Source organism: Odocoileus virginianus, chromosome 6 (genome assembly GCF_023699985.2).
Source record: "Odocoileus virginianus isolate 20LAN1187 ecotype Illinois chromosome 6, Ovbor_1.2, whole genome shotgun sequence".
NCBI lineage: Eukaryota > Metazoa > Chordata > Mammalia > Artiodactyla > Cervidae > Odocoileus > Odocoileus virginianus.
The window spans coordinates 62,790,069-62,817,405 of record NC_069679.1 but is presented as its reverse complement, the minus strand read 5'-3'; the positions used below and the strand labels follow the sequence as shown (position 1 = coordinate 62,817,405).

Sequence of the window (27,337 nt, the reverse complement as noted above, 5' to 3'; positions counted from 1 at the left end):
AACAATTTATGGAAACAAATTCAAATTTTAGGTTAGTATAACTTTCACTTTAGCAGATGAACAAAATGTTATTGTAACCATCTCTGTGTGGTGATAATATATATAAAATATAAAGTTTTTCAGAATAATTATGTATAATTAATGTTCACATTAGAAGGATGAATACATATTTTCTATTTCAACAAAAAATTCCCTCATCAGATATCTTAATATAATTTTGATTGTTCGATCAAGTAGAATCAGTTCATGATAGTGCTTTGATTTTATTAAAAGATAGTTTACAGATTTATAGATACTTACCTAGGATGTTACATGATTCTAGTAGTTCAATGTTATGCAAACTTTAAAAATAAAATACAGAGCTAAAATAAATATCCTTCAAAGTTTTCCAAACTTATTAAACTAAAAAAATATGATTGGAGGTACAGTACTACTTTAAGAGGTTTTATTTCTTGTCCATCATCAAGTTTGAATCTTGGTTATAGGGATTTTTTGTTTTCTTTTTGGTAGGGTTAGAAACCATATTTTGAGAGATGCTCTGAAATGTCCCAAACAAAATCAGTTTTAGTGGGGAAAATTAAAATGTTTCATACAGTACTTCTATGAATTACATAGATATAGTGTGAAAGCAAGTAAACCTGAATAACAAGTCACAAAACCAGTGGTAATTATTGTTGTGGAAATTGAGGTCAAAGAAAGTAGTCTTTATGTGTTGTAAGAAATGGACGTTTGTAAAATATTTTTCTTTAATAATAGAATTTAAAAAACTCCAGCCTCGTTCTTGCCACACACCCAATAAAGCAAAGTAGTAACTATGTGAAATGATGGATGTGTTGATTAGCTTGATTGCATGTGATATCAAATCATCAAGTTATATACTTTAAATATATACAATTTTTATTTGTCAGTTATACCTTAGCACGCCTGAAAAAACATCCTCAGTGTATTTCACTAAATATGCTAGCTTAATAATGTAGGATATAACTCCTTTTCATCACTGAAGAATGACTAAAAAGAGTCATTTGAATATTCTCGTTTTATATAATGTAGATATTTTAATATTGGAAAGACTTGGTCTTGAAAGATAGTTAATCAAATGACCACTGACAATATTGTCACATATTTCAGAGTGCATTTTAGACACTATTTTAGTATTTGGTTGTTTATGAATATTATTACTAACACAAAGAAGTATTTGTATACATTCTAGATAATGGTTTTCTGATATATTAAGCTTTCACATGGGAAAAGATAAGAAAATTAAATAAAAAGTGAAATAATTTATAAAGGAAGAGTGGTTGAAAAGCAATTTGAAATCTTATTGAAATGGATTTCTTTCTTTATTGGGTCTGGTCCCATCAACGAAACATAAGTACTAAGTCCTATTGATTTCACAAGATACATGATTTTAGATCTGAGCTTAGGTGCACAATCAGCAGTTTCTAGAGATAATGACAAATAACTGGGAAGTCAGGGAAGTGTTGGTATATGGGCTAAGCTTCTTGAGGATATGGGTTGTACCTTACACATAACTTTTGTATCCTCCACTGTGAAGAGCACATAACGCTACATACTAGTTGAATAAATGCTTTTAATTTTGTCTCCGAAGTTAACCAAGGCTAGAATTGATTCTTTTCTAAAACACTGCCGATTAAATCTATTAGGTAAGCTTGTATCAGTAACTGCATAGTTTAAAATATTTAGATAACCAATGTGTAAATCTGAACATGGAAATCACATTGAATGGGGAAAATCAGATGGGAGTCATGAGAGCTTGAGAGGTGATTGTGTGAGTGATCTCACATTCGTCTCTTATTGCAACTGGATATATAGCTGAAATATTTCCTATCATTTTTTGTTCTGATCTCCAAGGCTTAAAATATTGGCTATAGGAAATAACTGTTTATAAATTTTTTGATTCTAATTAATTCCTTTTGTAAAACGATTTTGCATTAGGAGTTATTGATGGTAAGTTTTATCCCTGGGAGTTGATCTATATCCATTTATGTATCTTCTGAGTGAATTCCACCTTGAGAAGCAGCTTGCAGTCCTGTGCAGTAATCAGAAGAAGAGGCAGGATAGATTTTGGCTTGTTAGAGCCTTCAGGGTCAGCCTCAGGTCACCAAGTTTAACTGGAAAACAACTCGCTTAGATTAAGAAAGAGCAAAAGTTCATCTTTATCCTCATCTTTTCTGTAAGCCTTTTCATGTTTCCTGGCATATTTTTAATTTGGGACAAATTATAGCACAATGAGTTTACTTTCATAGTGTTGAGAGAATAGAGAAATTTTTTAATGAGGGTTAAACAGTCTGAGAATAAACTCACCTAAAATAGCTGCCATCCTTTTGCTTGACCTTCATACTCTTTCTAGTTAATCATTCACTAATTCGATAATTTGACATAAATTTGTGGAGTGCCTACCATGTGCTAGACTCTGATCTAAGCACTGGGGATGCACATTGAGCACGATGATAAAACTAATGTTTCCTCCCCCCCACTTTTTTTTCCCGTGATGGGCAGTGTACACACTGGTTAGGCACCACAGGTTCTGGAGGCTTGCGTTCAGGTCCTGGCTCTGGTGCTTACTAGCTCTATGACAAACTTGTCTGTCCCTAGTTTTCTGCTCTGCAAAATGCAAGTAATAATAGTGCCTAACTTACAGTGCTAAAGTGAGGATTAAATGGGAGGATATGTGCAAAGTGCTGAGAACAGAGTCTGGCACTTAACAAGTTCCACATCAGTGTAGCTAGTTATTGTTATTATTTAGATGTTTAGCACTTTAGATATTCAACACCATTTGTAGTTGATGCCTTTAATTCTTGGTCACCACTTCCTTTTGAACCTCCTTTCACTGGACTTCTGACTAAACTGTAATGTTGAGACTTCCTGAAAGGTTACAAGTGAGCATTCTTGTGAATCCAGAAACCTTTCATTTGTCCATATTTTTCTAGTTCTGCAGGATTTAAGACTCTGCTCCTCTATCCTCTCCACACTTTTTTTTGGCTTTCAGGACTTTGTATTTTCTCTTGCCCGTTTCCCTTTCATTTTCTATTCTCTTTCCACTCCCCTTCCCTCCTCCACCCCCCCACCCAAGGGTGAATGGTCATTCAGGTTCAACTTTCAACTGTCTTTCTTACATTTATACCCTTTTTTTCAGAGCAAGTTTGTCCCCTGTCATAATTTAAACTTTATCCTTTCTGTTCTCCAGTCCCATGTTACCAGGGGCCTACAGAATTTCTCCTGCACTACCCACAAGTTATCTAAAACTCAGTGTGGACACAGCATTGGATTTATCATTGCTTTTGGCATCAAGCGGACTTACTTCCTTTGGTATTTCCCCATTTCTGTCAAAGGTGTCTTTAATATTTTAATCGTTTAGTCTAGAAATTTTAGGGTCATTTTTGGCTTCCTATGCAGTATAATACTAGTTTTACTTCCTAACCAGATTATTAATCTCCAGGGGTAAGAATTTTGCCATATATTCCTGCTGTACTCTTTATAAGTGCTGGGTGCAGAGTAAGTGAATTCATGATAGTTCACTGTACTGACTCATCTCAGGGCATGAGATGTGTTCATAACTGGCATCATGTATGGCCAATGTGTACAAGTATAATGGACTAAAGTAGGAGTTACAGGTTGAAAGAAGAGTTGTGTCGTTAACTGGGCCCAGAAACAAAAGATCTCTGAGAGTGAGGAATGAAAGGAATGTGATATGTTCTTGTTATTCATTCCTAAGCAGCCTCATTTTCAACTAGAGCAACCATAGTCAAGGTAACCCGTCATCTTTCTGGAACTCTGTAGGGCAGAAAACAGTGCTCTCAACAGATAAAAGGCATTTCTATCTTGTCTCGACACGGACTTCCATCCTGACTCTAGCCATCACTCTCGATGACATCTAGGACTCTACAGGATTACAGTATTAATGATTACCTTGCAGGGTTGCTGGAAAGATTCGGCAAACTCACAAATGTGGTGGCTCTGGCACTGTGCCTCATCAAGGGCTTAAAAAATATTCACCTGTTCCTATTTTTTCTCTAAAGTAAGGGTGATTCTTTTCTTTTTTTTTTTTTTAACCTGAACAAAGCAAAGTATTAAATTGCTGAGACTTTCCTAAGTTTTATACCCCTGGATCTTAGCTTACAGGCATTTGCCTTCACTTTACCAAGGACGTACTTATTTGGAGAAAAAACCAAACCAAACAAACACCACTCTTCCTTACAATGACAACAACAAAGAACTACTCTTTATAGTCAAAGAAGCATCAATTCTTTTTACCTCAGTAATTGGTAATGCTTGGATAAACTCAAGAAGAAGGCAGAAATTTAGCCTCTTTTTGTAACCGGCTCAGTTAAATCTGGCCAAAGGAGAGAAAGTTGAATATGTGATCTGTATCTTTCCCTTGAACAATTAGCTCCTACTGCATAGATAGTAGAAATTTAAAAAAATATATAGGACAAAGCTTTAGCAATTAATTGGATTATAAATGTATTTAGAAAAGCCTCGCTTCTATTTTTCTACCAGGTGTGGAGGTTAGACTAGTCTTTTAATTGAAATTCTTCATTAGTTATCTTGCCATTAGTATTTGATAGCCTTAAAAGGTAAACTCTAAAGGAAATAGACTCCCTTCATAACAGCTGCAGTTCATTTGCAAAAACAAGGTTTATTTGCAAGATAGAAAATGATGCTTAAACATTAAAAATGTAATACTTCTCCTCCCTGATAAACGTAACTTGACTGATTTAGCTTCTATCCAAGATTATATAACTAGTGAATGTTTTACACCCTTATGTATTTTAAGAAATATCATTGTAATAAAATTCAGTAAAAATTTGTTTTTATCTACATGGGTGAAGATTTTCTGTTGTACTATGAGACTACAAATCACATAGGCCATCATTGCAGTTATCTTTTATTTTTAATGATGCTGATGAGTGTACTTTTAAGAAACATATCTTTCATGAAGAAAACACCAATTATTAAAAGTAGAAGCCTTGAATTGTTGGACATTCTTTTATATGTGTGTGTACATATATATTTTCTATAACAAAATTGCTGTTTTCCTACCATTAGAATTTCAGGAATATATGTTAAAATAGCTCGTGAATCCTGAACCACTTTGGCTGGATGGAAAAATGAATTTAATGCCATCAAAGAAACACAGAAACTTAAAAACGTACCTTTGATCTTGAAGGAGATGAAAAGTGGAGGCATATTTTTATCTTTGATGGCAGCTGAACAAGTTTGAATAAATTAACAGATTTTTTTTTGCATATTTCAAACTCCCACAGTGATGGTCTGCTTAATGTTGCCAATATTATTATATAATAATTAGTCTCATTGTGGAAGGTACAAAGCGTATGTGTCTATACACACACACACGCACACACACACACATTTCTTTGATACAGAGCTGTAGGATAAAGGTATATTTGTGAGGACTGAAACATACCAGTCTTATATTCTATTATTGACATAGTAGAAGTGGGTAATGCACCTACCAGAAATCAACATTGTGGATGTGGGCATGACACATAAATTATTTATGCTTTTGTTTAGCCATCTGTGCCAGGATTTTATTTAACCCAAATAAAATGTGCTGTATGTGCCTCAGGGATTGTTCTGCTGTTTCTGTTCTCTGAAACTTAAATATATCTATAGACACCCAGAAGACAAGTTTAAAAAGTAATATATGCTGCATGATTTAAATTCACAAGTTTCCAGAGTTCAGGGAAATCTGTGTTGGAACACCTAATTTTTTTTTTTTTTTAACAAAACTGTTCATTCTTTGAAAAAAAAAATACCTAGCACAATCCTTATCTATATTCTTGATAATGTGTAGCATTGCTCTAATAATTATTTATTGACTGTATGACTTTAGGAATAAGAATTTTTCTATTTGATTTGCTCATTCAGTAAGCTTTTGTGGGTATACAGTGGTGAACCAACAGATGTGGTCTCTGCCCTCATGGAACTTGTAATCTCGTGGGGAAACAGGCATTTCACCAATCCAAACCAAATATAAATTACAAATTGTGGTAAGCATTTTGAAGGAAAAGGGGAGGATGCTGTGGTCAAGTGTGTTAGAGGCTAATTTTGACTGGGAGATGGTGTCTGGGAAGACATTTCCGAGAAAGTAGTGTTGAATTCAGACCTAAAGTAAGAGGTAAATAGATGATGAGTGGACAGAAGAATATTTCAGGGAGAGGAAACTTGTGGACGGTCTAAGAAGAAAGAGAAAATGAGTGGCTGAGTTTGTGAAGCTTAGAAGCCAGTGTAGTTGCATCGCAGTGGACAAAAAAAGAGAAATGTGGAAAACCAGGGTGGAGAGACAGAAGCCTGACTACTCAGGGAAAGGCTTTTGCATTGTATTCCAAGTCAGTGGACAGATCTGGCGACAGGGTTCACTTGCTGTATAATGGCGAGTTGTGTTGGAGGAAAGGACAGTGCTAGTAGGGAGCAGCCAGGAGACTCTTGTGATAGTCCAGGCAAGAAATGGTGGAGCATTTTGCCTGGGAGAATACCTGTAGAGTTTAAGAGAAGTGGTTGCTTCTGCTGGTAAAATTATTAGGGTTTAGTGTTGAAGTTTGAACCAGTCCATTATTCCATGTCCAGTTCTAACTGATGCTTCTTGTCCTACATATAGGTTTCTCAGGAGGCAGGTAAGGTGGTCCGATAGTCCAGTCTCTTCAAGAATATTCCATAGTTTGTTGTGACTCACACAGTCAAGGGTTTTAGCATAGTCAATGAAGCAGAAGTAGATATTTTTCTGGAATTCCTTATGATCCAGTGTTGTTGGCAGTTTGATCTCTGATTCCTCTGCCTTTTCTAAATCCAGCTTATACATCTGGAAGTTCTCAGTTCATGTACTGCTGAAGCCTAGCTTGAAGGATTTTGAGCATTACCTTGCTAGTATGTGAAATGAGCACAATCTATGGTAATTTGAACATTCTTTGGCATTGCCTTTTTTTGGGATTGGAACGAAAACTGACTTATTCCAGTCCTGTGTCCACTGCTGTTTTCCAAATTTGCCGGCATATTGAGTGTAGCACTTTCACAGCGTCATTTTTTAGGATTCAAAATAGCTCAGCTGGAATTCCGTCACCTCCACTAGCTTTGTTTGTAGCAATGCTTGCTAAGTCCCACTTGACTTCACACTCCAGGATATCTGGCTCTACATGAGTGACCAACTACACCGTTGTGATTATCTGGGTGATTAAAACCTTTTTTGTACTGTTCTGCATATTCTTGCTGTCTTTTCTTATCTTTTCTGCTTCTATTAGGTCCTTGCCATTTCTGTCCTTTATTGTGCCCATCTTTGCATGAAATGTTCCTTTGGTATCTACAGTTTTCTTAAAGAGACCTATAGTCTTTCCTATTCTATTGTTTTCCTCTGTTTTGTTGCATTGTTCACTTAAGAAGGCTTTCTTATCTCTCTGCTTTTCTCTGGAATTCTGCATTCAGTTGGGTATATCTTTCCCTTTCTCCTTTGCCATTCACTTCTCTTCTTTCCTAAGCTATTTGTAAGGCCTCCTCAGACAACCACTTTGCCTTCTTGTATTTCTTTTTCTTGGGAATGGTTTTGGTAACCACTTCCAGTGCAGGGTTATGAACCTCCGTCCATAGTTCTTCAGGCACACTCTCTACCAGATCTAATCCCTTGAATCTGTTCGTCACCTCCACTGTGTAATCACAAGGGATTTGATTTGGGTCATACCCAAATGGCTTTCTTCAATTTGAGCCTGAATTTTGCAAAAGGATGAATTGCAATAGTGATGAATTGGATGGCAAGAATGAAGAGGTGTGAAGCATAGGATTTTGGCTCAAGCACCTGGGAATAGATGGAGGTAGGGATGGAGATGGGGAAAACTGAGATGGAGAAAATTGGAAAATTTCCAGGTACAGTGTGAAGCTCTAGATATCACCTGCATTATCACTTTGCCTTCTAGCTCCCTTTTCATTCCTTGGAAGAAAATAATGCAGCTGAAGAGAGCTTTGTTCAGGGTGATTGTGTACAGAAGTGATTTCTGTATTCTTCTTTCAGAGGTTTAGAAAAGAGTATCACAGGTCAGGTAATTAACCTGATCAGTCTGGTTGTTTTGTGGATTAGAAACATGTAGCTTCAGATTTTAATAGGAGGCCGGCTCTTATGAGAGACAAAATTCTGAGGGGTATGTATGTATGTTTCTTAAGTGGGTTTTTTAAATTGAAGTAAGTATCGTTGATTTATAATATTATATTAATTTCAGAAGTATAACAATGACTTAAAATTTTTATAGATTATACTACATTTAAAATTATGATGAAATAGTGTCTATACTCTCTGTGCTGTACAACATAATTTGTAGCTTATTTATTTTATACAGTATCAATAGTTTGTATGTAAATCTCCTATCCCGATCTTGTCCCTACTCCCTTCTCCCCATGGTAACCAGTAGGTTGTTCTCTCTATCCAAAATAAAATTTTAAATAAAACCAAAATTCTAAATCAAATGTAACTTTATAATGAATATTTGACAGTCAGTAGCTCAGCTGGTAAAACATCTCCTTGCAATGCAGGAGACCCCAGTTCAATTCCTGGGGCAGGAAGATCCACTGGAGAAGGGATAGGCTACCCGCTCCCGTATTCTTGGGCTTTCCCGGTGGCTCAGATGGTAGAGAATCTGCCTGCAGTGCAGGAAACCTTTCAATTTCACTTTTCAGTGTTGAAATACCCTTTACAATCCCTTTTAGAAAATGTTAGTAATTGGTTCATGAATTTCATTCTCAAGCTCCAAATTTCCCTTCTTGGCCACTGATCTTTGGAATTTGAATCCTCTTGCTCTTTGAATTGGAGGATTGTGCAGGGCAGGGTAATGCTTGGAGTTGTGAGTCTACACCCCAGTCCTTCCCTTCCAGTGCTCACACTATGGGTTTCACCTCTGTTGGAGGAGCTTTATGCCAGGGCTTTCAGAATAAGAGTGATGACTTCTAGGTGATGTATTCTCCAAGGTTAGGACTAAATGAATGTAATCAGAAGGAGAATCTGGTTGACTTTCCTCAGAAGCAGCTCTAGACCTTGGAAAAAGTATAAATTTGTGAGCAAGTTTTAGTCAGTGTTTCTGGGTTCTTTTTGTGAAGGCCTATCCTTTCCTACCTCCACTGCCTGTTTTCTCTCTTCCTCAGGGCTCTATAGAATTCCTTTGTGTCTTGTGAAAGCAGAAGTGTTAGTCTCTCCATTGTGTCTGACTCTTTGCAACCTCATGGACTGGGACCCACCAGGCTCCTCTGTCCATGGAATCTCCAGGCAAGAATCCTGGAGTGGGTGGCCATCCCCTTCTCCAGGGGATCTTCCTGACCCAGGGATCAAACCCTGGTCTCCTGCGTTATGGTAATACTTGTTAAAATAGCTGAAAATTTCTCTGTGCTTGTGTGGTGAAATACTTCTCTCTAGGGTAATTTGCATAAAAATGATGAGAGGAAGAGAGAGAAGTTTAACCCCCCAACAGGTATTTCATGCTTGTTATTGTTTATGAAATTTCTGGATCAGAAAAGGGTGTAGTTTTCATTAAAAGCAAAATAAATGAAACAAACACCTCAATAAGCATCTAATCATGCCAGATATAGCTAATGTGGCAGTAGAGGAAAGGCATCATTTTCCTAGAATTGCTATGGAAGGGGAAAAACATCTAATATGCTTTTATGTTGTTTTCATTGACTGAATATAACCTTTCTTCTTCCAGAAACTTCTGTCAGCAAAATTATTGACCTCATGGTTTGTACACAATCTCCTTTAGGAATGGGATTAATGTGTAGTGGTGTTAAACTGAATGTAGTTATTTTCCTTGTTGTCTGAAGAAATAGCCCTGTAAAGAGGAAGGGCTTCCTTTTTATTACATGAAAACAAAAGTTTAAACAGCAGTTCAGAAATAAAATGGCAGAAGAGAAAGTCTCAGACAGTGAGACCGAATTCTATCTTTCTGCCCCACTAAATTCCCTTTACCTGTGTTTGCCAAGTCTTCTAACGTCCCTGGCCAGCTTTCCTATCCTTAAAAGTAAGGAAAGCATGCACAAGATGAGTGTATTCATGAGCTTGGGGAATCACCTGATTACCTCACTAAAAAGCAGATTCTGATTCATTTGGTCTGGGGTAGGTCCCAGATTCTGCATTGCTCATAAACTCCCAGGTGATACTGGTCCACACGTTGAATAGCAAGATATGAGAGCAAATTTTTCCAAACCTGACAGCATTAGGCTGACCTTTGTGGCTGTATTTTTGTGTGGCTGGCAGCATTTAGGATTTACTGAAGTAGATCAGGACTTCTCCACCCTGGCTGCATGTTAGACCACATGAGAAGATTTAAATATTGTTACTTATTCCTGTTTCTCACTCCAGATCCATGAAAATCACTCTTTCGAGAGGTGGGGCCCGGAACTAGTAACTCCTGTGATCCCTTTCAATTCTCCCCAACCTCCATCCCAAACAAATGAATAGTCAAAATTGAGAAACACTCGTAAAGATTTTGGTGGTCTTGTGATTTAGTTTTTGACCTTCCAACCCTTGAGGAAAAAGTATTTCACTTCATGTCCATCTCTGGGAGGATATTGGATGGTCTTGAAAAAAATACAGTGAAATGTTTTTGAGCCCCTGTCTCTTTCAGAGATCCATTTGAGAATCTGTTCTTATGTGCGATTATTGCTTCTGAAATGTTTTACCGGACTACTACCACCCGTGACAGAAAATTACCCAATTCTTAGATGCCTCAAATAGGAACATACGTGTATTTAAAACATTTGGATATGATTGTTGCTAAATCACGTGGCTTATAACCAACAAAAATTTATTTCTCACAGGTCTGGGGTCTGCAAAGCCATGGTCAGGGTGCCAGCATTGTCAGATTCTGGTGAGAATGCTCTTCCTGGTTGCAGACTGCTGACTTCTCATCATATCTTCCTCATGTGATAGGAAGCCAAGCAGAGGGAGCAAGCTCCCTTGTCATAAGTGTCCTAATCCCAGTCATGATGGGCTCCAGCCTCATGACCTCATTGAATCCCAATCAAATCCCCAAAGTCCCACCTCCTAATACCATCACACAAGGAATAGGGTTTCAACGTATCAGTTCTGGGAGAATGGTTACATTCATTCCATAATAATCAGGATTGTGACGGTCACTCAGAATTATGGGCAATTTCTTTAATGGCTTTCTGTTTTCAAAACTTCTGAGGTGGTCTTGCTTTTGAGATTTTCAACTATCTTCTTTGCAAAAGACGTTATCCTTCAGTAACCAGGTTGCTTTTCCCTGCCATGTTTTAAAGCCGAAGGGAACTAAAATTTTCTGGAAGCAATTTTAATTACTCTGCTATCTTGTTCTTAATATTTGTTAATAATGCCAGATTTCACATTTATTGCAATAATAATTTTCATGACTATAGGGAAATGGAGCAGTTGTGTGAATATTTCATATATACATACTGAGTTTCAACAAACAGACCAGTTTCCAAAAGAAGCTCCTGGACTATTTATTTAATATGTAGTAATTTCCATTTAATTTAGCCTTTAAAATAAAAAAAAGTCTGTCTTTATCTTTCTTTCCCACTTTCTCCTAATATTTTATTTTGTAGTTTAGCTCTGAGTATAATTTTATAGGTTTTGGTTTACAGGGTCAACATTTAAATTTTTATTTTTCCTAGGGTATTTGTTTATACACACACAGAGCTTACACATAGCTCTCTCTGCGTATATAATACAGTTGTAAAAGAATCTTGTACACAATAAACAATAATAGTTTATAGTTTATAGGCAATTTTTACTCCAATGGTTAGCTTATAAAGATTTTGCTGACATTATTCTAATCTCCATAAACTATCCAGAGTGGTAGGCATTGTTATGAGGAAACCAATAACCTAACTAAAATTCCCCAGGTTTTTCACAGTAGCTCCCTTGATTGTATTGAGACAATCCAAGCGTTGGCAGAAGATTTGTGGAAAGGGCTTCTAGGGATAATTAAAAAACAATTTTTTTTATTGGAGAATAGTTGCTTTATAATGCTGTGTTAGTTTCTGCTGTATAGCAAAGTGAATCAGCTGTATATATGCACACATCCTCTTTTTCAGATTTCCTTCCTGCTTAGGTCACCACAGAGCTTTGAGTAGTTTGGTGATAATTTGTAATGAAAGTTTACTAGTTGATCACTTGCTGTGTGAAGGACCTGGCACTGTGGTTAATTTTCCCAGTTCAGTTCAGTTCAGTTCAGTCGCTCAGTCGAGTCCAACTCTTTGCGACCCCACGAATTGCAGCATGCCAGGCCTCCCTGTCCATCACCAACTCCCGGAGTCTACCCAAACCCATGCCCATTGAGTTGGTGATGCCATCCAACTATCTCATCCTCTGTCATCCCCTTTTCCTCCTGCCCTCAATCTTTCCCAGCATCAGGGTCTTTTCCAATGAGTCAGCTCTTTGCATCAGGTGGCTAAAGCATTGGAGTTTCAGCTTCAACATCAGTCCTTCCAATGAACACCCAGGACTGATCTCCTTTAGGATGGACTGGTTGGATCTCCAGCAGTCCAAGGGACTCTCAAGAGTCTTCTCCAGCACCATAGTTCAAAAGCATCAATTCTTCTGTGCTCAGCTTTCTTCACAGTCCAACTCTCACATCCATACATGACCACTGGAAAAACCATAGCCTTGACTAAATCGACCTTTGTTGACAAAGTAATGTCTCTACTTTTTAATATGCTGTCTAGGTTGGTCATAACTTTCCTTCCAAGGAGTAAGCGTCTTTTAATTTCATGGCTGCAATCACCATCTGCAGTGATTTTGGAGCCCCCCAAAATAAAGTCAGCCACTGTTCCCACTGTTTCCCCATCTATTTGCCATTAAGTGATCGGACCGCATGCCATGGCCTTAGTTTTCTGAATGTTGAGCTTTAAGCCAACTTTTTCACTCTTCTCTTTCACTTTTATCAAGAGGCTCTTTAGTTCTTCTTCACTTTCTGCCATAAGGGTGGTGTCATCTGCATATCTGAGGTTATTGATATTTCTCCCGGCAATCTTGATTCCAGCTTGTGCTTCATCCAGCCCAGCGTTTCTCATGATGTACTCTGCATATAAGTTAAATAAGCAGAGTGACAATATACAGCCTTGATGTACTCCTTTTCCTATTTGGAACCAGTCTGTTTTTCCATGTCCAGTTCTAACTGTTGCTTCCTGGCCTGTATACAGGTTTCTTAAGAGGCAGGTTAGGTGGTCTGGTATTCCCATCTCTTTCAGAATTTTCCACAGTTTATTGTGATCCACACTGTCAAAGGCTTTGGCATAGTCAATTCTCAGTTAGGCTTTATAAAATATTCAGAAATGGTAGAGCAGTTCTTGTGTTTGCCTTCCTCAACCCAGAGCACATATTGCTAACATGTAATCATTAAGACCTTGAGGTAAGGGCTGGTGAGCACACAGTCTAGTTACTTTGCTCTCTGTTGGTATAAATTAATGTAATCAAACTCCAAGCATAAAGATGAATGGAGAGCATATTTCTTTGACTATTTTTTTAATACTTTAAACTCTAGTACAAGCAAATATTCTAGTATGTAGCTAGCAAATATCTGGATTATCCATATTCTATATTATTAGTTAAAATTAAATATATTTATTTTAAAAATAAGATTGAAGTCAGGCAATATTTCAACAACTCACTTTTTAAAAAAATTTATTTTTAATTGGAGGATAATTACTTTGCAATATTGTGTTGGCTTCTGTCATATAACAATGTGAATCAGCCATAAGTATACATATGTTCTCTCCCTCTTGAAGACACCTGTACCCCATCCCAGTCCTCTAGGTTATCACAGAGTACTGCTTTGAGCTCCCTGTGATATACATCAACTTTCCATTAGCTATCGTTTTACATATGATAATGTATATTTTTCCACACTACTCTCTTGATTCATTCTACCCTCTCCTTCCCCCGTGGTGTCCAAAGTCTGTTCTCTATGTCTGCATCTCTATTCTTGCCTTGCAAATAGGTTCATCAGTACCATTTTTCTGGACCCCATAAATGTGCATCCGTATATGATATTTTAAGAAACTGTGGTACATATATGTACAGTGGAATATTATTCAGCCATAAAGAGGAATGTATTTGAGTCAGTTCTAGTGAGGTAGATGAGCCTAAAGCCTGTTAAACAGAGTGAAACAGCTCACTTTTGATTCCAGCTTCTGTATTCTTTTTCCCAAACCACTCTGCCCTCAAGCTAGTATAAGAATTAGTCTTCCTTGGTGTGAATTGTTTTAAGACTTGCCTTTCATTCCTAGTCATATTTCCCATAGAAAATGTTTGAATTTGCAAATATCTCAGTGAAGAATTGGAATTTAAGGAGCTTTGTGCTTCCTTCTTCTGACCTTCTGGGGCACTGGGGCTTAGTGAGTCTCTCACTCATCACTGGATGGAGTTGTACATGTGACATATGGTCCAAGACCTGGCACAGAGCAAGGGCTCTGCTCCTGGCTGCTTTTGTTATTAATTTTGTTATTACACAGTAGCACTAGGATATAAGTGAAATAACATATCAACAGCAAATGTATCATGATAGCTAGGCCCTGCGGAGCTGGAATCTTCATTTTCCCATGTGGAACTATTGAAAGTAGTATGTTGGGGCAGGCAAATGTTTTTAATAACAGACTCAACTAGGGGCAATAAGAACTTCTGATCTAAATCTTAGAAAATGTCTTGAAAACAAGTCTATTTATGAGAGAGGCAGACGTGAAAGGCCTTTGGGGATAGTTTGAAGCAGGTTTTTAAAACCAAGAGATATGACGCTTCACAGGGCATAGATCGATTTAATGGGTCTTGACTGGCACAGTAAAAGATTGAAATAGAACAGAAATGGAGTACATCTTGTATAGTAAGAGCATTTTCTGAGAAATATTTTCAGTTGTGTGTACATGTGTGTAAACACACTGAGTCTCTGTGTAAAATTTATTTCTTACTATGAGCTTTAATTAAACAATCGAAAAACACTGATTTGGATAGTTTTGGGGGAAAGAAGGCCCTTTAATGTTTATGGTCCTTCTGTTTTAGAACTGTGAAATTCCCTTTCCTGGGATACTGGGCAATTCCTCTAATCAAAAGAATAATTACTGTATTGGGACTTTGTATGCACAGTAGGCATAAAATTTATAATTCTGAGGACTATATCATCCATATGATAAGACAAAAATTACCATAGATGAAAGCATACATGAAGTATTTAGGGAGGTACTTCACACTAATTTTAATGATATTAATTATCTAAAGTGATCCCTGTAAGAATCTATGAATGTATCTGTTTATTGATATAGTCAGGGCTTCCCAGGTGTAGCAGTGGCAAAGAATTTGCCTGCAATGCTGGAGATACAGGCTCAATCCCTGGGTCAGGAAGTTCCCCTGAAGAAGGAAATGGCAATTCACTCCAGTCTTCTTGCCTAGGAAATCCCATGGACAGAGGACCTGGCAGGTTACAGTCCACAGGGTTGCAAAAGCGTTAGACACAACCTAGCAACTAAAACAACAACAAAAGCATTGATACAGTCACTCAATTAGCAAGCATGTATTATATGCTAGGCACTGTGTTAGGTATTGGAGGGTCGAATAGGAATTTACAGCTCAACAGGCAGTTGTGTGTTAATCATGTCATGACACAGATAGGTATAAAATTGCAACCTTGATAAAGGCTGTGATGGAGAGGTACATTGCGCCTAAAATTATTATGGATGACCTGGTCCAAAGGTCAGGGAAAGGTTCACTAGGGTCATGACAATTGAGTTAAGGTCTAAATAAATGTAGATGTCAACTAGATACAGAGGGAGATGAATGATGTTTAGACAGCGAGAATGTCAAGTTAAAAGGCCTCCTGTGATGGAAGAGGATAAAACTTACAAGAAAGGAAAAGTCACTGTGGCTATCATGCTGAGGGCAAGGGGCAGAATGCTGAGAGCTGAAGCGTGACAGACTTTGAGGTCATTATAGACCATGGATACGTTGGAGGGTTCTGATAAGTTACTGATGGACGTTATAGCAGGAAGGGGACGTTGTCTGGTTTGAATTTTAAAGAGACCTACTTGGCTTCAGTGGGGATAATCCATTGAAAGAGTCCCCAGTGATTCCTTCATTGAGAGGGTCTGAGTAAACCAATTAGATAGATCTTGGCGTGCTCTAGGGGAGAGATGATGGAAGCTTGGAAGGAAGATGATGATGAGGATCTAGAGAAATTGCAAGATTTAAAAGGGTTTTAGGAGATAGAATTAATAAGATTTAGTAATACATTACATATAAGGGTAATCAGAAGGATGTTGAAAGATGGCTCCCAGATTTCTGGTTTACATAATTGCATTGTTGTTGTTGTGCGGTTGCTGAGTCATATCTGACTCTTTGTGACCCTGTGGGTTGCAGCGTGCTAGGCTTCCCTGTCCTTCACCAACCCAATAGAGTTTCCTCAAACTAATGTCAATTGAGTTGGTAATACCATCCAACTATCTCATCCTCTGTCACCTGCTTTTCCTCCTGCCCTCAATCTTTCCCAGGACTAGGGTCTTTTCCAATGAGTCAGCTCTTCACATCAGGTGGCCAAGGTATTGGAGCTTCATAATTGCATAATTCCTCTAAAACAGGGAACATTGGGAGGATATCTGACCTGGGGGAATGACAGGTCATATATATGTTATTGAGGTACATTTAAGCTATCTAAGAGGAGAGGTCAACCTGGGTATAAAGATCTAGAGTTTATAGAAGAGGTCTGGTCTGGTGATATAATACAATTATAAGTTACTAAATCTATGGAGATTGGTGAAAGCATAAGAGAAGCGGACATGAAGGAACTTGAATATATACTCACTGGATAAAGAATGTTGAGACTGCAAAGAAGAGGAGGAGTATATAGAAAATCAGGGAAATGTTTTTCTATGTAAGCTAAGGATTGAGACATTTTTAAGGAGGGAGTGGTTACCAGTGCTTCTGAATTAAGTGGAAAGAGCAAAAAGTGTCCTTTGGATTCAGTGACATGAGAGGTAATTAGTGACCTAGGCTGTCTTGGAGTGGTGAGGACATAGCTAGATAGGAGTGGGTTGAGTGAATAGGAGCTGAGAAGATAGAACACATGAGAACAGACAACTTTTATGGAAAGTTTGTCCTGTGAAGGTTTGGACACACATACTGATAGCCAGAAAATGTGGGTTGACTGGTATAAATGTGCCATAGAGAATGGATTGTTGAACTGGTTTTTAAACGTTTTGATAGGCGAAGGGATAGAGAAAAAGTGTGGACAGAGGGCATCATGAAGATTGTCTTTTGGTGACATAATGAGGAAAACTGACTTAAAGTATGGACTTTAGGAGTAATGAGAAATGTTTTTACAGGCAGAGAGGCTGACGCTTATTTCAGAGGACTTTGTAAGTCTGGAATAGGACCCAACGATATAAGCAGTTGTGAGATTTGATCTGAATGAAGAGTAGTAGGAAGGAGGCAGGGTTTGAGGGGGACAAATGAATGTTAGTTTGAAAATCAGCCTGAACGTCAGGGAGTTGAGACAGTTGAGACAGGGAGACATTGTATGACAAGCTGTATGCACTGCCACAGCTACCTAGGGATGAAGTGGGGAGCATGTGAATTAGGGCAAATTGGCTAAGACTGACCTGGGCTAAAAGGGGAAAGAGGTTAATTTTAGGTGATCATATTACAAATCTTTATAATTAATGTTTTATATATATGAAAATATTATATATTTATAGAAGGATTTATATTTTATGAAGCATGTATATAGAAATAAGCTTATTTTAATCTCTAATCATTATATGTATCAGAGAAAGGTAGTATTACCATTCTTACAGCTAGAGGACAGCTTAAATGACACTGGTGTCCTAAAATTTGTGATCCTCTGGACTTTGAGGTCTACTTTATTTGAAGTGAAAGATACAGATCTTGGGTTCAGTTCAATTAGTTTGGACAAATGTATGTATATACCTCAGTAGTTTATATCTCTATAGATAGAAAATGACCTTCTCCAAAAAGTTCTTTTTGCATCTTTCCTGTCAGTCCCTCTTCTATCTGCCCCCCTCAGAAATCATTGCTCTGATCCCTATCATTGTAGATTAACCTGACAGTATTTAAACTTCATTTGAATGAAATCATAGTTTCTGACTTCTTTTAGTCATCATAATGCTTTTCAGATTAATTTGTAGTATTGCAATCTATCAGTATGGAGAAGGAGGGAAAACACATGTGTGTGTGTGTATTAAGTCACTTCAGTTGTGTCCAACTCTTTGCAGCCCCATGGACCATAGCCGGCCAGGTTCCTTTGTCCATGGGATCCTCCAGGCAAGAGTATTGGAGTGACTTGCCATGCTCTCCTCCAGGGGATCTTCCTGGCCCAGGGATCAAACCCACTTTTCTTATGTCTCCTGCATTGGCAGGCGGGTTCTTTACCACTAGCTCCACATAATGTTTTTCAGATTAATTTGTACTGTTGCAATCTATCAGTAATTTCATCATGAGAAATGCTGGGCTGGATGAAGCACAAGCTAGAATTAAGATTGTCAGGAGAAATATGAATAACCTCAGATAGGCAGATGATGCCACCCTTATGGCAGAAAGTGAAGAAGAACTAAAGAGCCTCTTGATAAAAGTGAAAGAGGAGAGTGAAAAAGTTAGCTTAAAGCTCAACACTCAGAAAACTAAAATCCTGGCATCTGGTCCGATCACTTAATGCAAATAGATGGGGAAACAGTGGGAACAGTGGCTGACTTTATTTTTTTGGGCTCCAAAATCACTGCAGATGGTGATTGCAGCCATGAAATTAAAAGGTGCTTACTCCTTGGAAGGAAAGTTATGACCAACCTAGACAGCATATTAAAAAGCAGACACTAATTTGTCAACAAAGGTCCATCTAGTCAAGGCTATGGTTTTTCCAGTGGTTGTGTATGGATGTGAGAGTTGGACCATAAAGAAAGCTGAGCACAGAAGAATTGATGCTTTTGAACTGTGGTGTTGGAGAAGACTCTTGAGAACCCCTTGGACTGCAAGGAGATCCAACCAGTCCATCCTAAAGGAGATCAGTCCTGGGTGTTCATTGGAAGGACTGTTGTTGAAGCTGAAACTCCAATGCTTTGGCCACCTGATGTGAAGAGCTGACTTATTTGAAAAGACCGTGATGCTGGGGAAGATTGAGGGCAGGCAGAGAAGAGGATGACAGAGGATGAGATGGTTGGATGGCATCACTAACTCAATGGACATGGGCTTGGGTGGACTCCGGGAGTTAGTGATGGACAAGGAGGCCTGGAGTGCTGCAGTCCATGGGGTCGCAAAGAGTCAGACGTAACTGAATGACTAAAGTGAAGTGTGATCAGTAATTCATTCCATTGTAGTATGGAATGGGTATGTAGTATGTAGCTGGGTAGTGTCTTGTAGGAATATACCATAACTTTTAATCCATTCTTTTGTTGATGGACGTTTGCATTGTTTTTGATTTTTGGCTACTATGAATAAATCTGATGTGAACAATTTTCAAGTCTTTGTTAACAAATATTTTCATTTCACTTGAGTAAATGCTTCATAGTGAAATTTCTGGGTCATAATTGAATATTTAACTTTACTTGAAACTGTTTTCCAAAGTGATCATACAATTTTATATTCTCATTAGCATTTTATAAAGAATTTCAGTTATTCTATACTTTTGTCAGCGTTTTGTATCATTAGCCTTTATAACCACTCTAGTGGTTGAGCAGAGATATATCATTGTGTTTTTAGAGTATATTCCCCCATGATGATGGTGAACATCTTATTTTTGTGCTTATTGGCCATTGTGTATCTTCTCCTGTGAAATGTCTGTTCAACTCATTTGCCCATTTTGTCAGCTGGGTCATTTGCCCTCTGGTAGGATTTTTGGGACTTGTTTTGGATAGAATTTCTTTCTTGGTTATCAGCATGTGAATATTTTCTCTCAGTCTATGGATTTCCTTTTCATTTACTTGACAGTATCCTTCAATGAGCAGTTGATTTTAATTTTGATAATGTCTAATTTATTTATTCTGGTGGCTCAACAGTAAAGAATCTGCCTGCAATGCAAGAGATGTGGGTTCAACCCTTGGGTTGGGGAGATACTCTGGAGAAGAAAATGGTAACCCATTCCAGTATTCTTGCTTGGGAAATCCCATGCACAGAAGAGGCTGGTGGGCTTCAGTCCATGGGATCACGAAAGAGTTGGGCATGACTTAGCCACTGGACTTCCATGGTGGCTCAGATGGTAAAGCATCTGTCTACAATGAGGGAGACCCAAGTTTGATCCCTGAGTTGGGAAGATCACCCTGGAGAAGGAAATGGCAACCCACTCCAATACTGTTGCCTGGAAAATCCCACGGATGGAGGTGCCTGGTAGGCTACAGTCCATGGGGTCTCAAAGAGTCAGACACGACTGAGCGACTTCACTTTCACTTTCACTTAGCCACTAAAACAACAATTTATTTATCAACACTTTATTTTATGGTGATTACTATAAGAGTCTTGAGCTTCCTAGGTTGCACAAGTGGTAAAGAATCTGCTTGCCAATGCAGAAGACTCAAGAGGCGCAGGTTTGATCCCTGGATTGGGAAGATCCCCTAGAGTAGGAAATGGCAACTTGCTCCAGTATTCTTACCTGGAAAATTCCATGGACAGAGGAGCCTGGTGGGCTACAGTCCATGGGGTTGTGGGTTGTGAAGAGTTGGATGTGATGGAGTGTGCACATGCACACACACACAGACACACACACACACACACCCCGTGAAAGAATCTTAGAAATTCCTGTCTCCTCAGAATTGCAAAGATCTCCAACTATGTTTTCTTTTTAGTTTTCACTCTTGTATTTGGGTCTATTACCTGTTTTAAATTACTTTTGTGTGTGTGGCATGAGGTAGGGGTCATGGTTCAGTTTTCCTTTTGTGTCTAGCCAGTTGTTTCAGCATAGTTCATTGAAGTTGTTTTTATTAATGAAATTGCCTTGGCATCTGCCAAAAATGTCAGTCGACCATATATGTGTCTGTTTCTGAACACTTTAATCTGTTTCATCTATCTATTTGTCCTCATTCCAATTTCATACTATATTAATTACCTTAACAGTATAGTTCTACAACTTGGTTCTTCTTTTTCAGAATTTATTTTGGGTTATTTTTGGTAATCTGTATTTTCACATTCTATAATTATTTTGTCAGTTACTTCAAAAAAGCCTGTTGGTAATTTTGTTGGAATTGTTTACATGTGTAGACTAATTTGAAGAGAATTGAAGTCTTAAAATATCTAGTCTTTCAGTTCTTTCACATGGCATAACTCCATTTGTTGAAGTCATTTGAGAGCAGCCTTTTTTAGTTTTCACTCTAGAGGTCTTGCATGTATCTTATTAAATTTATTACTAAGTACTTTATATTTTTTGATATCATTCTAAGTAAAATTGTTTTTCATTTTCCAATTTAATGTTAGTTAAATAAAATATACTTTTATAGTGACTTTATACCTGGTAACCTTGCTAAATTCACTTAATAATTTTAGATATTCTTTTGAATATACCTTAGGATTTTCTATGTAAACAGTCATATCATCTGCAAATAGAAAAAAATTGCATTTACCTTTTTAACATTTTTATGTTTGTTATTTTTTCTGTTTCTTTCTTTTTCTTTTCCTTTTTATTTCATTAGTTGGACATCCAATAAAATGTTAAGTATATATCATTGGCTTTTTCCTAATTTTGAGGGAAAAATATTCAATGTTTCAGCTTTAAAAATGATGTTAGCTATGGATTTTTTTAGTAGGTCTCCTCTATCAGTTTGAGGAAGTTTTATTTTATTTTTAGTTTGTTCAGATATTTTATTCATGAATACATATGAATTTTGTCAAATGCTTTTTTCTGCGTCTATTGAAATATAATCATATGGCTTTTTTCTTTTATTTGGTTGATGGACCACCTTGATTGATTTTATAATGATACATCAAATTATGTTGATGAGATAAACCCCACTTAGTTATGATCTATTTTCTTTTTATGTACTGCTAGATTCTATTTGCCATTATTTTCTTCTGGATTTTTACAGATACATTCATAACATCTATTGGTCAGTAATTCTTTCTTTAATAGTTCACTTTCCTTTGGATGTTTTTAGTTTCACTCATCAACATTCCAATGCTTATTTATTTCCTCCTATTTAATTTCGGTTTAATAGCTATTATTTTTCTAGTTTTTTTCCATGTAAAAGTTTAGATCATTGATTTTAAACTTTTCGTTAAAAATAAACTTTTAAAATGAGAAATTTCTCCCTAAGCACTGCTTTAAATATATACCACAAACTTATTATCCAGTTAAAAATATCTTTTATATTTCTTTTAATTCTACTTTGACCCAGTGGTTTAGAAATGAATTGGATAACCTCCAAACATCCAAATGCTTTAGATTTTTCTAGATAATTAAAAGATGACTTTTGATTAAATTATTTTCAGGTCAGAAAATATCAATCAGTTCAGTTGCTCAGTCATGTCTGAGACTTTGAGACCCCATGGAATGCAGAATGCCAGATTTCCCTGTCTATCACCATACTTCCAGAGCTTGTTCAAACTTATGTCCAATGAGTCAGTGATGCCATCCAACCATCTCATCCTCTGTTGTCTCCTTTTCTCCTGCTTTCAGTCTTTCCCAGCATCAGGGAGGGCCTTTTCTAATGAATCAGTTGTTCACATCAGGTGGCCAATGTATTGGAGCTTCAGCTTCAGCATCAGTCCTTCCAATGAATATTCAGGACTGATTTCCTTTAGGATTGACTGGTTTGATCTCCTTGTAGCATGTGGTTGAAAATAATGTCTTTGAATAATTTTATTTTAAAAAGAGGCTTAAAAAAATTAAGTTAGACTTCTGTAAATCAAGGAAATCAGTCCTGAATATTCGTTGGAAGGACTGATGCTGAAGCTAAAACTCCAATACTTTGGCCACCTGATGTGAAGAACTGACTCCTTGGAAAAGACCCTGATGCTGAGAAAGATTGAAGGCAGGAGGAGAAGGGGATGACAGAGGAAGAGATGGCTGGATGGCATCATCAACTCAATGGACATGGATCTGGGTAGGCTCCAGGAGCTGCCGATGGACAGAGAGGCCTGGCATGCTGCAGTCCATGGGGTCGCAAAGAGTTGGACATGACTGAGCAACTGAACTGAACTGAACTGAAATGAAGGAAAGGAAAGGAAAGGTTTGTCATTCAGTCATGTCTAATTCTTTGCAACCTCATGGACTGTAGCCCTCTAGGCTCCTCTGTTCATGGGATTCTCCAGGCAAGAATACTGGAGTGGGTAGCCATTCCCTTCTCCAGGGGATCTTCCTGGCCCAGGGATCTAACTCTGGTCTCCCACATTGCAGGCAGATTCCTTACCAACTGAGCCTCCAGGGAAGCCCTTCTGTAAATCTAACTGATGTACAAAGAATTTGTCCCATCATGTTAAAATTACATCAATACACTTTTTGGAGGCAAATCCAAAGTTGCCTCTGCTTTTAAGTTTAATATTCTCAATTTGTGAAGTAGTGACTGTAGCCTTAGTCTTAATAAATTAAACTATTTTTGGCTGTGTTTGTTATAGTAATTAACATTTATTTAATATTAACCATACTTTGTTTTCATAGCATAGTATTTACTTGAATGCAAGAGTATTGTAAACTAGCTTCTTCTCAATGGAATTTTTAGTTCATATGCAAATCTTGTACTTGTTGCAGATCTCACCTCCTGGTTATGCTATGCTAATAATAATTTCAAGGATATATTTTATTATTCATGCTATAAAAACCACAGTTACATTTATTTATTTTTATGAATTTGTATTTTTAATTACTTGAAAGATGTACATTGTTAAATGAAGCTAAAAAACTTCCCTTTTCTTCTTTCTTCTTTAGAATCGAGTTTCTTACTGGGAAATGCCCAGATTGTGGATTGGCCTGTAGTTTATAGTAATGACGGTTTTTGCAAACTCTCTGGGTATCATCGAGCTGACGTCATGCAGAAAAGTAGCACTTGCAGGTAGGTAAAACAACAGCTCAGGAATGTTTTCTAAAGTTTAACTAAATGTTGAAGGTGATTAAAAGACTTAAATTTAGACTCCCTGTGATATCATGATTTGTGATAAGAAATACATATTTGGTCTTCCACCCTGGCACAGAGCTCTGTTCCTGGCATAGAGCTCCTCAATTCTTGGCTTTTCTTGTGATATGTTAATTAGGTGACTTTTGGAAAGCCCTTAGATAACCTAAGGATGGGGTTGACTGCCAGAGAAATCAACCATGTGATTAGAAGTGCAACTTTTCCCCATTCTTCTGGAGAGGGGCTGGAGGTTGAATCAGTACCAGTGGCAATGATAAAATCAGTTATGACTGTGTAATGAAGCTTCCATAAAAACTCAGAGGACAGGTTCAGAGGCCTTCCAGTTTGGACAATGTGTGGAAGAGCTAAGAGTGGCATATCTGGTAAGGGCGTGGAAGTCCCCTACCTTGCCTCTGCATCTGTTCCATGTGCCTGTTCCTGGATTATATCCGTTTATGATAAATCAGAAGTCTGGTAAGTAAAATGTTTCTCTGAGCTCTGTGAGTTGCTCTAGCAAATTATTCAAACCAAAGGAAGAGGTCTTGGGAACCCCTGATTTATATCTGGTGCTGAAGTCTAAGGGTGGTATCATGGGAACCAATCTGAATTAGGTGGATCAGAAGCACAGTCAACACCTAGGCTTGTACTGATGCCTGAAGTCAGCAGGAGGGCAGTCATGTGGTACAGAACCCTCAATGTTCAATCTGAAAAATCTGATGCTGCCTCTGCGTAGATAGTTGGAATTGGAATTCCAATTACCCTCTCCACCAGATTGGAATTGAGAACCTATTGACTCACATAAAACCTATAGGGCAAAAAGTATATTAGAATATTAAGGATATTAAATTGTCAGTAGAAATATATAGTCTAAGAGGCACTGGTGAGAGCTTTTGCTAAGAGAAGTATTTTTGCATAGCTGTGAATTTATCAATTCATTCAGTAAATATTTTTTGGTCACCCTCTCTGGGCCATGAACTATTCTATGTGCCAAGTGATCACTGTTGTTGTTGTTCAGTTGCTCAGTCGTGTCTGACTCTTTGCGACCCTGTGGACTGCCACACGCCAGGCTTCTCTGTCCTTCACCATCTCCTGGAGCTTGCCCAAACTCATGTCCATTGAGTCAGTGATGTCATTCAACCATCTCTTCCTCTGTCGTCCCCTTCTCCTCCTGCCTTCGATCTTTCCCAGCATCAGGGTCTTTTCTAATGAGTCAACTCTTTGCATCAGATGGCCAAAGTATTGGAGCTTCAGCATCAGTCCTTTCAATGAATATTCAGGGTTGATTTCTTTTAGGATTGACTGGTTTCATCTCCTTGCAGTCCAAGGCACTCTAAAGATCTTCTCCAACACCACAGGACTGGAGAAACAGACTTATGGAGGGCACAAACAAAATCTTGTGCTCATCAGGACCTACAAGAGACTGAACCAGACGTGCCTGTGAGTGTCCAGGAGTCTCTGGCAGAGGTGTGGGTCGACAGTGGCATGCTGCAGGGTCAGGGGCACTGAATACAACAGTCCTGGGAGCTGTGGCTTGATGGCATAGGTCCTTTTGAAGGAGGTTGCCATCACCTCCATTGTGAAATTCGTTCAGTCGTGTCTGACTCTTTGTGACTCCATGGACTATAGAGTCCATGGAATTCTCCAGGCCAGAATACTGGAGTGGGTAGCCTTTCTCTTCTGCAGGGGATCTTCCCAACCCAGGGATTGAACCCAGGTCTTCTGCATTGCAGGCAGATTCTTTACCAGCTGAGCCACCAGGGAACTCCATTACTGCCATTACCCCTACCATAGTTTGGCCTTACACCAAACTACAGGGAGGGAACACATCCCTGCCTATCAGCAGAAAATTGGATTAAAGATTTACTGAGCATGGCCCTGCCCACCAGAGCAAGACCCAGGTTTACCCACAGCCAGTACCTCCCATCAGGAAGCTTCCGCAAGCCTCTTATCCTCATTCATCAGAGGGCAGACAGAATGAAACCACCATCACAGAAAATTAACCAAAACTGATCACATGAATCACAGTCTTGTCTAAGTTGAAACTATGAACCATGCCATGTAGGGCCACCTCAAGATGGATGGGTCATGGTGGAGAGTTCTGACAAAATGTGATCCACCGGAGAAGGGAATGGCAAACCAATTGAGCATTCTTGCCTTGAGAACCCCATGAACTGTATGAAAAGGCAAAAATGAAAAGTGATCATTGGAGCAGCCTATATCAGAGACCCACTGATATCATCAGCACTTTTTGAGTTGCTGAAACTGTCTTGGCCATAGTGTCAACAACCCTCAACCAAGTAGGACATGGTTTTAAACATTTAAAGAGATCAAGATAAAGTTCTTTCATCTTGAATAAATCACACATACTTTTGTCATGTTGGTATGTTGTACCACTGCTATTTTGTTTGACTTATGTAAAACAGAATCTGGCATTTATATTATTTATAGCAATGCTTTTAAAATATTCTATATCTGTGAGCTTAAAGAGAGTATTACCAAAAAAGATCATAAAAAAGAAAAGGAAGCTCTATATAAGGAACCAATTTAGAACTGAAAACTTTTCACAATATTTCAGTAAGACCAGATGGGATGTTTTTTCCTTGAGTTAATTTTTCTTACTGCTCCCACTTAACTAAGTACCAAAATCATGTTATTTTAGAACTGCAGGGTATATGAATTATTTTCTACTCCATATTCTTTATTTTTCAGAAGAAAAAACTTGAAGTAGAGTTAGGTTAAGGGATTTGCCCAGGGAAACAGTGATTGATTTTTTTCTACCTATTTTTTTCTTTCCTTTTTTCCTACCCATTTATACTGCAAAACATTATATGCATGTACAAATATATATATATTCTACATCTTCATGGAGGGTAGGGATTTCATATGGAGTCTAAACCTGACTCTTCATGGAAATCACTTAGAGAGGTTTAGCAAAACACAGGTTCTCAGACCTCACCTTAAGCCTATTGAATCAGGAGCACCCCAGGTGGGTAGGTGGGAGCAGGAATCAGTACTTTTAACCAGCAGCACAGATGGTTCTGATGCTTAGTGAACTTTAAGAAATTATCTGTTCAAATATTCTCTTCTTCCACTTATCCTCTTCCAGTGATCTTCATTTTCTATTAAACTCATTCTCACATTCAGCCTTCACTTCCAGGCGTGAAATTGGTAAGTGGGAACAATGAAAAACGGTGGCCCCTCTTTGAGAGACTCCCTTTTTTAGCACTGTTGTCTCTTGTGCCTTTTATCTGCTGGG

General features: G+C 38.0%; 1 protein-coding gene across 1 annotated transcript in view; it reads left to right on the top strand.

The window, feature by feature from the left end:
• KCNH5 (potassium voltage-gated channel subfamily H member 5) overlaps positions 1 to 27,337 on the top strand; it is a 367,441-nt gene that overhangs the window by 6,136 nt on the left and 333,968 nt on the right. Inside the window, exon 2 of the mRNA XM_070469447.1 lies at positions 23,898 to 24,021. Coding sequence (XP_070325548.1) covers positions 23,898 to 24,021 — 124 coding nt within the window. The remainder of the gene's footprint in view (positions 1 to 23,897; positions 24,022 to 27,337) is intronic.